Below are 14,961 nucleotides of genomic sequence, written 5' to 3' on the forward strand. Positions count from 1 at the left end.
CAAAAAGATGACGCAATGTCTGCAAGATTGGGCTTGGAGAGATCCAGCTAGCAAGAAAAAGCCCGGCCCGAAATTCCCACCGATAAACAAAGTTTATTAAAAGAATTTGTTTATTATTGTTAGACGAACACGACTCTCTATAATGGTATGATATTGTCCACTTTGACGATAATCTCTCGTGGCTTTACTTTGAGCTACCCAAAAGGCCTCATACCAATGGAGTTACTATTCCTCACTTATAAACTCAGGATCATTTTCTAAATTAGCTGATGTGGGACTTTCATCGTCCAACAATTATTATTATTTAATGAATCAAAATATGAATATCGTAATTACCATTCTCAGTAATGTTCTACGGTTATTACAATGGAAATTGAACTAATTATTAGTATTAATACCGAATTTAAAATCTTTCAATAATTAACCAATATTTTTTAGTCTTGATGCTAGTTTTAAAATGTAAACCAGGGTTAAAATAGTAAATTCAATTTTTCAATCTGGTCCAATTTTATAACAAAACTTGGTTTGGTTTTGAAGATCTCATATGCTCGTTTGATTCAGGAAATAGTCAGAGGTTAACTTACATCACATGATATTCAAGTAAGTATATATTGATGGTTGTAGGTATTGTCCTATTTGAGCTTTCATTTAGCAATTCCTCTCAAGATTTTTAAAACCGCTAAGGAGAGATTTTCATACCCTTAAAAAGAATGTTTCATTACCCTTTCTAAGTAATGTAGGATCCCACAATCCACCCCTTTGGACCTTAGACTGTTACAATGGTTCTAGAGTCCCTAACAGAAGTATCAGAATCATGTTCACGACTTAGCTATATCACTGTATCTCAATGGCATAGTCATATAGTGAACTATGGTTGAGCTTATCGAATAGAGGGAGTTCTCTAGTGAAGAAGGGTTGACCTAGTTAAAAGTAATAGGCTCGAGAATAATCACGAATGGATAACTATTTAAGGATAGAGTAATCCCTTCATCCTCATTAAATATTTCACTATCCTAAGAACAAATAATGTGTTTAAATTGTAAATTATATTAATCATTTGTCGAACCAAATCTTAAAACCAAACAATCATCACAATAAGATATCATACGAATTTATACCATATGATAAATAAATACTGGAAACATATCGAGTGGCTTGGATCAACCAATAACAGCAATTAAGATGCATTGAAAGTTGAAGACAGGAATGCATGGCTGTTCATTGCAGAGTTGAAATATTCAAGGTATCACAAAGAAAACAATGCCCAGATGAAGAATTTACCTATAAATTGCAGCAAATACATGCTCCAACAAAAAGAGGTTCAGAGCTAAACACATAAACGACAAAGCGCCTCGACACCGCTCCCAAACGGATTCAGAAAAGAATGGCACACCATGGTCGTCGACATTGCCAGGATAACTCAACTAAGCAAGAAACATTAAAAGACTAGATATCTCAATGATTCTAGACAAACACGAAACAGCGAAAAAAAACGAATACTTACGATGAAGTGATGCAAATCGCAATCGAACTACCTTGTTCGTTAAAGAAGTAACATGTTTGATGGATATTGCAAAGACTCGCCTGCATAAAACTCCTTCTGTACAAGAAAAGAACCCAATATGTTACATGTAGTTTGACATTGTTTAAAAGGACCTGCCTACATCGTCGCCTGGTGTATACAGAACGCCTCATATTCAGCTGCGTCGGACCAATTCAAGGCTATTATTTTTTTATGGGGTTGAAAGTGGTCCATGGGGAATGGATTAAATCACGTATGAAGAATCGACACGATGGCCTAACGCTGCAGAAACATCGGTCATCTACCTTCAGACTTCACCAGCTGAGAGAACACCCTACTCATGGAGACTCCCGAGAGATCATCCACACCCGGAATGTCAAACCGTGTGGCGGAAACACCTGCCTCAACGTCGTTGAAATTGTTAATCTGTGGAGAGAGCTCACCGATCATATTTGTACTGTTATCTTCAGGATCGACTTCAACGACAGCTTCTTGTAGCTGAAGTGCATACTCCAAGTTCCATAATACGTCTCCCATAGATGGCCTGTCGACTCCATAGTCAGCCAAGCATTTTTCAGCAGTTTCTCCAAACTTCCTAAGAGAAGTTGGTCTAATTTTTCCCACTAGAGTAGGATCAATGATTTGGTCCAACTGCCCTTTCTTCTGCCATTTCATTGCCCATTCAGCTAAGTTTACCATTTCTCTTGGAAGGGTTGGATCTATGACAGGTCTTGCACAAAGGACTTCAAACAGAACAACTCCAAAAGAATAAACATCTGATTTCTCAGTCAGTTGTTGCCTCCTGAAATATTCGGGATCGAGGTACCCGAAACTTCCTTTCACGGCCGTACTAACATGGGTTTGGTCAATTTCAGGCCCTGTCTTTGAAAGCCCAAAGTCAGCGACCTTTGCCATGAGCGTTTCATCGAGTAAAATATTAGCAGACTTGACATCACGATGAATAACTGGTTTAGCATAACCAGTGTGGAGGTAATGAAGTCCTCTAGCGGCTCCAATGCAGACCTCTAATCTCTCCTTCCAGCTCAAACTAGGGAAATCAGAACCATATAGATGGCTCTTCAGGGTCCCCTGCTCCATATATTCATAAATCAGTATCATCTCATTCCTCTCATCACAGTATCCAATCAATGATACAAGATGACGATGACGGAACTGTGATAGCATCTCGATTTCAGTTTGAAACTCTGCCAGTCCTTGTTGGGAACGTGGGTTACCCCTCTTCACAGCAACTTTGGTGCCATCATTTAAAACTCCTTTGTATACTTTCCCAAACCCTCCAATACCAATAACCCAGCTCTCATCGAAGTTATTTGTAGCCTCTTGAACTGTTGCGAACGGTATACGATATCCATAGTTGGAAGCAGCACTTGTGATAGTGCCATTTGAGTATTTACTTCCCATAGTGTGTGACATTCCTCCAGCAGTTGATATTGAAATCCATGTTTTTGATGGAGCTTGATGCATTCCCTTTCTTCTTCGTCTATTCAGTATAAACAGAACGGCAATCAACATAGCTGCAACAAATGCACCAACGGTTACGCCCACAATCAAGCCAATGTGCTTATTGGAAGAAGTCGAGTTCAGAAAACTAATTACAGAGTCTTCCCCACTAAGACTGCCAACTGAGTTGTTCATTTTCATGATTTCCAGACCATTTAGAATGGCATTTGGATACACATTGGCTAAATTTGCTGGGCCAATGCTCACAAGAAGTATGTCATTCTTGATCAATCCTGTAACAGCGTCCATATAGTAAGGAGTGCCCAGAGCATTGTTAAGAGGAATACTAAGATCTAAATCCCGAGCGACCAACCATGAGTCAACGTAAACATTGAAATAAAGTTGGTGTAGAGCTTTGCTCACAATGTCACAGAAGTGAAACCGAACAAGGTACTGAAACTCCGGGTCCACTTTAAATCGCCATGTCACATTGAAATTACTGCTTGGATCATCCTTCGAGTTCATCTCGGTTAGGGTACCGTAGACAACATTTGGAGCAATCTCTGGAGCTGCCCCATCATCATTGTATTTAACAGCTGCAATGTTAGAGAAACTTATTGCAGAATTCTTATTAACTAGAAAGCTCTCATCAGGAACCCAACTCCGCGCGAGAGGATCATTATCTGGAGAAACCTTTGGCCCACCCATATTAACCCTAGCAACTGTCTCATATGCCAGAGCAGATAGCCCGTCGAATTTACCAGACGGTTCTAGCAAACTGGCTTCATCAGTGATGAGAATGTCAGGAACAGAAGTAACTTCAATGGCATTCACATATGCAAAGGAGCCATTAACAGGAGTAAATATAACTTCAAGAGTATCTGAAGCTACGTTAACAGAGAACTCTTTGACTACAGGATTCTTCACAGCAACTAAATCTCGCAGCAGAACAAAATTTTGGGTCGAAACACTAAAATTTGCAGCACTCATATTGAAGCCAGGAAACACAAATGGATAGAAATAGAGACGGATCCAGTGCCTTCCAGCCTTAATTGGAAACTTGAATTTTGATGATTCAGTGAAGATTCTAGCCGTTCCAAACAGCGACGAATCATTAGAAGAACTGGCAGGCACTGAAGACGTATTAGCCAGAATGACTTTTGGGGTGGAAAGCAACTTGGAGGCCAAATTATCGGCCATGAAAACACGATTACCCACAGATACATTAGCCGGCGATCCACAGTCAATAAGATAATTATCTACCGGATTAAACAAACAAGAAATGCACGGCAGCAACGAAATGAACAAAATCCAGAACAGTAATCCAAATCTTCTACTACAATCCATCGGTAAAAGTTTCTAGAGCTAATCAAGAAACAGAATCACAAACAAAACCTGATTCGAAGCAACTTTTGAAAAACTAGGGTTTATGATGAAAAACAATCAGTCGAATGTTTGTTCAATCAGAATCCATGAAAACGACCGAGAAATTAGCACTTTCTTTATCATCAGAGATCCAAACAGTGATAGAACCAGATTTAAATCCCGAGCAGGAGGCAAATTTGAGGCAAACAGGGAAGCAAAGTACAATAAATCTCAAAAAGCGCCAACTGGGATGAAGTTGAAGACAGCTTTAAAAGCGCACAGATACAGTTCTATTACATGCAATCAGAGCAAAGCAACAAAAAAACAAAAGAACGATCAAATGATCACACGGTCAAAAGGGGGCTAGAACGCGGACTGACAGCTGAATTCTTCTGGCAAAACTCAAAATCATCAAGTTCATCTCGGGATAGAACTTGTAAAAAGGTAAAATCTAGGGGAAAATGGATGCTAAACGGAGAAGAAACTTTGAGGAGGAAGAACAGTTGGGCTTTAATGGCGGGATTCAAAAGTAACAGAAAGAGCAAGTTTCAGAGTTGGGTAAAACTGGTTTGAATCCAGCAAGAAAACGCCACAAAAGAACAGAACCCATTGACGAAATGTGAAAAGTTTATTATTCGCATTTATTCGATTCCATGAAATTTAAACTAAATAAATAAATTGGAGAAAGGTGTAATGAAGTTTGAGCCGTCCATCACGAGGCAATCGTCAGTTAGCACATGGATTTCGGGTTTTTTGGGTCCGAGTCCGAGTCCACTCACAAGTATTAATACAAAATTAATTTAAAAACTTTTTAAATTAAATTTAAAATACTAAAATATATCTTTAGTTTCTTTTATTTATATACAATGCAATAATTGATTATAATTCAACGAAATATAAAATTCAATCAATAAAGAATTTGTTAATTTAAGCTCTAGCCACGTGTAATTGTCTCTTTTTTTTATTATCTTATGGAATTATATGATTTATTAAATAATATTAATTTTTTTGGACATATTAAATACAAAATCTAAAATTTTAAATATATATATATATATTTCAGAAGGTGTAATTTAAGCTTATACTTGTTGTATTCAAATATATAATGTATTTTTTATTTTTTTTATTTTCGAATTTCATTTTTTGGTATAATATCTTTATTTGAAGAGTAAAATTTACGCCTGGTTGAACGGCTTTATAAAGAGAATATAAATGATGGATGTTTATTTAAGGAATGTATAAATGCTTTCTTCTTATTTTATAAATATGAAATATTTTTTTTTTAGGGAGAAAAAAAAATGCCAAATAAGAAGAATCTAGCTTTTTCGAATTCACTCGACTCTCAACTAGATTGACTTATATTACAAGTTAACGAAGTGTTGACCAGTCAAAATATGTCACGGTTAGTCAAATGCAAATTTTGTCACAGTTCAACCATCAGTGGTTTTTTTAGTAATTCTGTTTATTTTAGGCATAAAAAAATATATATATAATTTATTGCATAAAAATATTATTAATGATATTGAAATCCATTTATTTTATTGAAAATAATAAAACATATATGTAATACATAATTTGTGACACCCGAGTAAATAAGGGGTACGTGAACGAACCAATACCAGAAGAAGAGCACTCGTAAATATAGAATAACTAAAAATAAGTAAAAGTTACTATCTATACTAATAAGGTGTATTTTCATTTTTATGGCTTAATCGTATAAACTCCCGAGTTAAAAATATATTTTGTTGGGAGTAATTATATGCTCAGTACCTTCATGAATTATTTTTGTAACAAACTTGTGAGTGAGGACAAAGGGTGTTAAAATGATCTGTGTTAGTTTTTTGAGATAGTGTTTGTTCTTAAAATTGGAAGTAACGTGACTGTATTACAAGAGAATGTTGAAGACATCATATGGTAAATTTAGATTTCAAATCCTACTCGAACAATAATGTCGTTGAAATATGTAGTAAAGCTAATCAATTATTCAATTGGCTGTGAGGGCAAGCTAGCACAATAAATCATCAATAATTTAAAAAAAAAAAAGTTGTTTTTATCGACAAATATTAGCTAACGGGCAGGAATTTTGTGACAAGGCAGTTAAATATGCTGCCGGAAGTGTAATAAATAATAATTATTATTATAAACACAAGTACAATAATTCATTTAAAATAAAGGAATAATATATATATATATATTTTTTTTAATATGGGATCGAGAATTCAACTCTCACAGGCTAGTTGAATATTGACTATATTTATGATGGTATCTAATAAATATTTAAATTATATAAAAAAATGTGAAATAAAAATAATAATTAAAAATGGGGAAAATAAAGGTAATTATCTACTAGTAATAGTAATAATAATACCCAACTTAAGTAGAAAGAAAACAAATAACTTGAGATAAAATTTAAGATTTTGTTTGCCTATCTTTTAACCCAAGAGAACGGTAAATCCAAAAAGAAAGTAAGTAAATTTTTGGTTGAAATACAAATTGACTATAATATTATAACAATTAAAAAAAAAAGTGTTTAGTTTAAAATAATAATAAATAATAAATTTGTAGTTAATTATAAATTATTGTTGTAACAATAAAAATATAGAATTATTTAAAGAGTGTAATTTTCTTTAACTTAAAAAATTATATGAATTATTTATTTGTGATTAATATTTAAAAAAAAAAACTCTTTTAAAAATTTAAAAAACCTCTTTAAACTTTAAAATATAAAAAATATTCGTAATTTGTAAAATAATATTAAAATTTAAAAATAATTTAGGAGGTGTCGATAAACGACTTTCATCCATTCCATGTATTTCAGTAAATTTTATTATAATTTTTATTTATAAAAGTGATATTATATTTAAAATTCTATATGTATTTTTTAAACATAATACTAAATATGTATAAAAGTGTTTTTTTTTTTTAATTTGAAAGTATAAAAAAATATTCTATTTTAAAAGTTCAAAATATTAAAACTTTTTTTAAAATTTACGGATATTTTTGAAGTAAATATAAATTTGAGATGTAATTTTATTAATTTAGCATAAAAATTTTAAATAGAAATTAGGAAATAATATATATGGATAACGTGGTTGACGGGGCAATTTATGACGCGTTTCTTCTCTATTATTTATTACGCTTCCAAGAGAACGATTGGTTGCGGCTGCTCGCCATCTGTCTCCATTTGGTAGTTGAATAAAGACTTCCATTATTTTTTTTTTAATACACAATTTTTCAAAGCCAGCTAGCCATATTATGTTTTTAGGGTTTAGTATGGATTAATTAATTACAATGGAATTCAAAATAATAATAAATAAATAAAATTAGAGGGATATATTGTTATTGAAACGAAATTCCTCCAGCCACCTACAAGTATATATCTTAAAATATAACATAAATTACTTTATTTATATATATATATATATATATATATATGAAATTTATAGTCATATTACGATCAAATTATTTACATTATTTCTTAATTTGCATCAATATTTTAAATTTAATATCCACACAATTATATATATTTTCATAATTTTTTTTTCTTTTTAAATTTTATTCTCGTGGCCATAAAAATTATTTTAAAAATAAACAATTCTCAATATAACTATTCAAATAAAAATAAGCTAATAAAATAATAATATTATACCATTGAATACAGATTATCTCTTTTTGTTCGGACAATTATATGATAAAACATAAACTTTCGTACATTCGCTTTTAGTTGTCTAAAAAGTCTTATATCAATAAAATTGTAAGTAAAAGCATGATTCGTAAATCACGCTTGAACTTAAGCTCTTCACTATATCATACTCAAACTTCGACTTCATTCCTTCACTTTACAGGAGAAGAGGATTCGAGATCCATGTCCCATCGAGGGAAAGCGTTTGAGCTTGATGCACTTGAACTCCGAACCATCTTGACCTCTCCTGTCATCAGGCCGTGCTATATGAGGTAGAAACTTGTCTCATGTACAGTTTGGAGTTGGTTACACACAAATCCACTTTTCTTCGATATTCAACTCAAGATAGAAAGAACCAAACAAACATTGACCTTTTATGTTTTTGTATAATTTTCTTGTTGCTCTTTCTCGAGCATGTTTCAAAGTCCTAGTAGTTGCACAAATGCAATTAGTGGGGTCTTACTTTCGGTGATATTGGTAGTTAAAATGTTGTTTCAAGATGGTGCGTATCCCCGATTTTGGGAAATGAAAGTCCTTGTATCGCGAGTTCAATGGGAAATAAATAAAAAGTTTTATTTATAATTTCTCGAAAAAAAATGTACAGTTACCCAAATAAATAGATAAAAACGTTTTGTTTATGATGTTTGGAAAATAATGTCTATTAATTAAATAAGGTGTGGTAAATGGTATGGGAATTTTATATAAATAAAGTAATTTAAACCATTTTATTATATTATTTAATTTTAGATAACTAATTCGGGTCCATTATTATATTTTTAATTTATTTTGTAATATATCTTATAATTATCATAGAATAAATGAATTTAATAAAATAATATAAAACTTTAATTATAACTATTTAGTATAACTTATATTTTAAAAACTAAACTAAATGATGTACATATGAGATAAATATATAATAAAACTATATAAACTTTCTTTAATTTAATTTGATTAATTTGTAAATAATTTTTGAGTTTATTTAGCGAATAAATTAATAACATTTTCAAGTAAACGATTTTAATAAAATTATAAATAGTTAGTTAAATAATTAAAATTATAAATGTCATATTTTAAAAATTAAATATAATTAATTTATTTCATAATATTTTTCAATTTTCTAAAAAAAATTAAAAAAATACATTTATTTTTACTTCAAAAATATTATTAAACTTTAAAAAAGTTTTAAAAATTACCCTTTTTAAGTTTTTAAAGGTTTGGACAATACTCTCCAGCTTTTTAAAAAAACTTCCTTTTAAACTTATTAAAAATTTTAAAAACTAACTGAAAAATATTTTTGAGATTTTTTTAAAAAAATTTATAAATATTATTGATTTTTTATTTAAAATTAGGAGTATTTTTAAAATAAATATGTGATTTAGAGATAATTTTATTAGCCTCAAATCTTAGTCTAAAATAATGAAAAAGTGGAAAAAATAAAATAAAATTAAGGGAGGAGCGAAGACTGTTCTGCTGGGTCGCACCTGACTTTTATCACCCTTCAAATATCATCACTCCGGCAATTTTGTTCCTCTTCTTTCTCTGTTGTTCTCTTTTTCTTCATCTTCTTGTTTAGGGCACGCAAGATCTTTGTTTCTCAACCAGACATCTCGCCGATCTGCTATTCAGGTAACTTTCCATCTCTGATTTCTATCATTGAGATTTAGTCATTTCCATTTGTAGTGAGTTTGATCTCCGATCTTCTCTCGCTCGCGCCACTTCAACATCTTTTCTTCGTCGTCTTCACTGTTGGACATATCTTCTGTTCATCTATCAATCCCGATCCATCCTAGGGTTTCAGGACATTCTTCCAAAGTTAGTGTCGTTTCTTGTTCTACTTGGATGGATTCTTTAGTCCGAAGTAGTTGAAACTGGTTTTGGTTTTAGAAGAATCAGTCCAGAAGCATTACAGCATTTATTGGTTCGATTTCTTTTTCAATTTTTTGTTTTCGCCTAGACACGGGAGAAGCGTCCACTGACTGAGTCGTATAACTATATCTATATCTGGAACTTCCTGTAGCTCTTTTGGAGCTTCTGAACATGCACTTTTTAACAGTTGGTCATTTCCGCATATAGACGGCATTATCATATATTTCTTGTAAGGAAGATTCTCAAGATTATCCATGTTGTAGGCCGCTTTTAGGCCCGCAATTCTTGTGGAGCTACTGATAGGTTACCTTATGACTTCGAGTCAGTTGCACGTTTCTTTTAGTAGATTTACAGGCCTTCATTCAGGTTAAACCGAAGGTTTTCTTATGAAGCTTTGGATCTAATATTTTTCATATGGATTCCACTTCTTTCACTGGACATCTTAGTTTTAGAAGCTGCCTGGACTTCTACTTGTGTTCTACAAGGGAAGGGTTATATTTCTGAATCATATATGTACTCCTTGTTTTTCTTATTTTACAGACTCTGCAGCCACGTTGGGTTTATTCTTATATTTTTTTATCTTACTCCTGGGCTTACTTTTGTTTATCGTACTTTTATTTTCAGGCTGTTATCGTTAGCAATAAAGCTTTCAAATAGCTTCTCTATCTTCTGGCTCCCCAAAAGCTGGAACAACAGCTGTTTTGACGAAGGAATGAAATTTGCATAGTTCTTTTTACACCCACCGCATGCCATGTCGGGTTTACTTAATGTATTGTCAGCTATCTACGTTTCTATATGTCTATGATTGCATTGGGACGTGTATGGAGTTGAGTTACATACGATTTCTCTTTAAGTTTATTGCAGATACTCTCATTGCTTATCTGATTCTGTGCACTAGTCATTGCATCTATAGTTCACGGAAATTATAGTAATTTCAGAAGCAAAGTAATTCTTAACCTTGGTGTATCATGTGTGTGGTGGTGGGTGGGGGGAATTCTTTTTGTTTTGTTAAATTTAATTTACATTTCATGTAGTATTTTAGTTGTAATTGGTTCAAGACTTTCTTGTTAGATAAGAATGTTATTCTTTTGATTGCTGAAATTCCATTTTAATTGAATTCCTCATTCTTATTGGGTTTCTAGTTGACTTTGGTTGATTTAATCTTAAGTTTATAACTATCAGCAACATTTGTTAACTTATTATAACGTACTGTTGTAAATGATAGTTCTTCCCCTTTTTATGTTGATGCATTATACTTAGACTGCAAAATTGTCTGTGTGAAATTTAAAATTGTACAAGAAAACAGGGTTTGTTTATTGCCGTAGTTTTGTTCGTTGCAGTCATCTCTTAATGGATCAGCTTCGAATGTTCCAGATGGAGCTGGGCGATCTTTTGCTACCTCATTTTCTGGTCAATCTGGCGCAGCCTCCCCTGTTTTTCATCACTCTGGTGGGTGCATGTTCTTAGAGTTTCTATATTTTTATTCAAATTTATGAAACTTAGAGGTCCCAATTTCCAGGAACTATGCAAGGGTTGCATAACATTCATGGAAGCTTCAATATTCAGAACATGTCAGGTGCACTAGCTTTGAGAAATTCAACGATTAATAATGTTCCATCTGGTGGGGTGCAGCAACCTACTGGAACACTTTCCAGTGGGCGTTATGCTGCATCAAACAACCTTCCTGTTGCTCTCTCACAGGTATGTTTCAAGGTCAAGCTATTTATTCAGAACTCAATGCCACCTTATTGACTGAGATCCTTAGCATCAGTTTTCCCTGTAGTTTTGATAGTCACCTTTATGGTGCTCACCAAAATTTAGCTGTTGTACAATGACATATTTTAGATATTTGATCACTCTGCCTATCAAATAAAATTGCACTCAACTGCAATTATTTTTGAAAGATTATTGTAATTATTATTATAGAAGAATTTGGACGTCCAATAGCTTTGTTGATGAAGGAATGAGTGAGAATTACTTTTCAAATAGGTTATCGGATCATAATATTTTATTATTGGACTTGTTATTGGAATTTCCGAACATAACCATGAAATGACATCTTTTAAGAGATTCAGAGGCAATGAAGGTGAAATTATAATCTTTTTCATTTCCATAACCCTTGTAAGTTTATGTCCTTCCACTCCAGTTTTACTGTTTTCTTTTCTTCCGTAGTTGTCTCATGGCGGCTCTCATGGGCATTTAGGAGTTGCAAATAGAGGAGGTATAAGTGTTGTAGGAAATCCTGGATTTAGTAGCAGCACAAATGCAGTTGGTGGTTCTATCCCTGGGATTCTGTCTAGTTCTGCTGGTATTGGTAATCGAAATACTGTTCCAGGGTTGGGTGTATCTCCAATTTTGGGAAATTCAGGTCCTCGGATCACAAGTTCAATGGGAAATATGGTAAGTGGAGGCAACATAGGAAGGAGTATAACTTCTGGTGGGGGATTGTCATTACCTGGTCTTTCTTCTCGTCTAAACCTTGGTGCTAATAGTGGATCTGGAAGTTTATCTGTGCAAGGACAAAACCGTTTAATGAGTGGTGTGCTTCCACAAGGTACAATCCCTTGAATCTCTGAATGAATGCCTGTATAATGATTCTCCTATAAAAAGAAAAATGCTTGTGTAACGATTCATAATAATGTTGTCACCTCTCTTTTGTACTACTTGTACTCTACAATGCAAGGTATTAGATACTAGCTTAGAAATAAATCAATTGGGTTTGTTTGATAGAGTGATGTGGTGCGGTATCTGGAAGCTATTTACTCATTTTACTTTGTTTTCTAGTACTATCCTATTCATGCTCTTATTTTTAATATTTTTTAAAAATTTTATATAAGAAACTAGAGAATTTTATTGAACTGCCAAACAAACATGGGGAATGAAATACCCCTGCTCAGTCCATGGTTACAAAAAAGAAGTCCAATTGGCAGAAATGCACTTACAAAGTTTACGGGAGATGAATTGTTAATTATGATTAAGTTGTGTCTTTTTACTTAAGTTTGACAAATATCTTATTTCTGATGCTGTTCTAACCAGAAAATAAATGGAAATGCATTCATTACAATGCTCTTATATATGTATGCTACCTTGTGGTTAAAAGTGTTCTATGCTGTTTTGTGGTAGATGACATTTCTTGCTTCAGGATCTCAACAGGTCATTTCTATGTTGGGTAATTCTTATCCTAGCGCCGGAGGTCCCCTTTCCCAAAATCATATGCAGAGCGTGAATAGTCTCAGTTCTCTGGGGATGTTGAATGATGTGAATGCTAATGACAATTCTCCTTTTGATATCAACGATTTCCCTCAGTTGACTAGTCGTCCAAGTTCTGCAGGAGGGCCTCAAGGGCAATTAAGTTAGTGACTAGGCATTGTTGGTGTCTAAAATTTATTTTTTAATAATTATTTTTTCTCTGCACCAATTTTGACCTTTAGGAATGTCATGTAAACATTTCAGGCTCGCTGAGAAAACAAGGCCTTAGTCCTATTGTCCAACAAAACCAGGAGTTCAGCATTCAGAATGAAGATTTTCCAGCGTTACCTAGATTTAAAGGTGCAAATCCCTTTTTTGCTTCCCACAGCATGCATTCATGTAACTCATTAGGCTTTTCCCTCTAATCTTGTTCAAGAATAACACAATAATTTTGGAGAACTATTGCTTGTAAATATTCTAGTTGACCATGAGTTATAGCTGAACCGATTAAGTAGAATTTCATAATTTATTATTCACGTAGGCTATTGCAATAATTAAGCTCAGCTGCTACTTCATGGTGAGTTCTGAAATTGTTTTTCTCTCATCAGCCTGGATTATCAATTCATCTCATCATAACCTACATTGTCCTTTTGCGCACTTCAGATATAGAACACTTTCTATTATTGATTATAGTTCTAGATCTAGTGCAGGTGGGAATGCTGATTATGGCATGGATATGCATCAGACAGAACAACATGAAAATTCTGTGCCTATGATGCAGTCGCAGCAGTTCTCTGTGGGAACACTTTTTTACACTCTTCTGCTGACTATCCCATTTGGTTTTGGGCTAGTAATCATTTCTAACGTTCCTGTTTTGATCTTCAGATTGGAAGGTCTGCTGGATTTAGCTTAGGGAGTACATATACACATCGACCCCAGCAGCAGCAACAGCATTCTTCAGCAGTTAGTAACAGCACGGTCTCCTTTTCACCTGCAAATAATCAAGATCTCCTTCATTTGCACGGATCAGATATATTTCCGTCATCACATACTACATCCTACCACCAGCAGGTGTGCAATTCTGTTAATGTAAAGGAAGAATTCTTTTTACCCCTTGCATCTTAGTTTTTACTTTGCAGTTGCAAGGAATCAACCTATTGCTCTACTTTGATGTTTTTATAACTGAAGTGAAGTTTTCTACCTTTTGAGGTCGATTATTCCCAATGTATTATAAGGGATCGAACGGGCGTAAATGATTTGTAGATCAATTATTGGCCTATATGACTTATATCTCTTCTCCGATGAAGTTTTTCACACCAACGTTTCTTTGTTCTTTTTCAGTCTAGTGGCCCTCCTGGTATTGGTTTAAGACCTATGAGCTCTCCTAATTCAGCTTCTGGAATGGGTTATGACCAACTTATCCAGCAATATCAACAGCACCACGGTCAATCTCAATTCCGATTCAAAAGTATGTCTGGTGTTAATCAGTCATTTAGGGATCAGGGCCTTAAATCTATGCAGACAGCTCAATCTTCTCCCGATCCATTTGGTTTACTTGGTTTGTTAAGTGTAATAAGGCTGAGTGATCCTGATCTAGCATCCCTCGCACTGGGGATTGATTTGACCACGTTAGGTTTAAATTTGAATTCAGCAGAGAATCTTCATAAGACATTTGGCTCCCCATGGTCTGATGAGCCTGCTAAGGGTGATCCAGATTTCAATGTACCGCAGTGCTATCTTATTAAACCACCGCCTACACTACATGTGAGGTTCTTCACCTTTCATATATCCCCCTTCTAGTCTTTGTGAAACTTCCTACAGTTGTCTCAACTGATTTTTTTTTTTTTTTTTTTTTTTGTAATTGCAGCAAGGG

The 14,961-nt window shown here is 33.6% G+C and overlaps 2 protein-coding genes and 1 non-coding gene across 5 annotated transcripts; 1 reads left to right on the plus strand and 2 right to left on the minus strand.

Moving 5' to 3' along the window:
* Window positions 1-1,160: 1,160 nt before the first annotated feature.
* Window positions 1,161-4,973, minus strand: LOC111484429 (receptor-like protein kinase HERK 1). Its single transcript, XM_023131011.1, has 2 exons — window positions 1,505-4,973; window positions 1,161-1,424 (listed from the first exon to the last, which is right to left on the minus strand). Exon 1 carries the CDS (start codon window positions 4,328-4,330, stop codon window positions 1,820-1,822), a length of 2,511 nt encoding a protein of 836 aa, XP_022986779.1. The 5' UTR covers window positions 4,331-4,973; the 3' UTR covers window positions 1,161-1,424; window positions 1,505-1,819.
* A 4,527-nt stretch (window positions 4,974-9,500) lies between these two features.
* LOC111484450 (probable NOT transcription complex subunit VIP2) lies at window positions 9,501-14,897 on the plus strand. Of its 3 annotated transcripts, none has more exons than XM_023131052.1 (10): window positions 9,501-9,659; window positions 10,524-10,668; window positions 11,240-11,348; window positions 11,431-11,600; window positions 12,072-12,453; window positions 13,042-13,251; window positions 13,353-13,448; window positions 13,799-13,884; window positions 13,974-14,159; window positions 14,430-14,897. In XM_023131052.1, the coding sequence occupies exons 2-10, from the start codon at window positions 10,651-10,653 to the stop codon at window positions 14,886-14,888; spliced, it is 1,716 nt and encodes a 571-aa protein (XP_022986820.1). In that variant the 5' UTR covers window positions 9,501-9,659; window positions 10,524-10,650; the 3' UTR covers window positions 14,889-14,897. The 3 variants fall into 3 exon arrangements, with proteins under 3 accessions (XP_022986820.1, XP_022986819.1, XP_022986821.1); XM_023131051.1 differs by having other exon boundaries at window positions 9,502-9,659; window positions 11,419-11,600; XM_023131053.1 differs by lacking the exon at window positions 9,501-9,659 and having other exon boundaries at window positions 10,641-10,725; window positions 11,419-11,600.
* Window positions 11,268-11,348, minus strand: LOC111484634. Its single transcript, XR_002718559.1, has one exon. It is a non-coding gene; the product is annotated as a small nucleolar RNA snoR35 (small nucleolar RNA).
* Window positions 14,898-14,961: the final 64 nt, after the last annotated feature.

This window comes from Cucurbita maxima, unplaced genomic scaffold (assembly GCF_002738345.1).
Source record: "Cucurbita maxima cultivar Rimu unplaced genomic scaffold, Cmax_1.0 Cma_Scf00009, whole genome shotgun sequence".
NCBI lineage: Eukaryota > Viridiplantae > Streptophyta > Magnoliopsida > Cucurbitales > Cucurbitaceae > Cucurbita > Cucurbita maxima.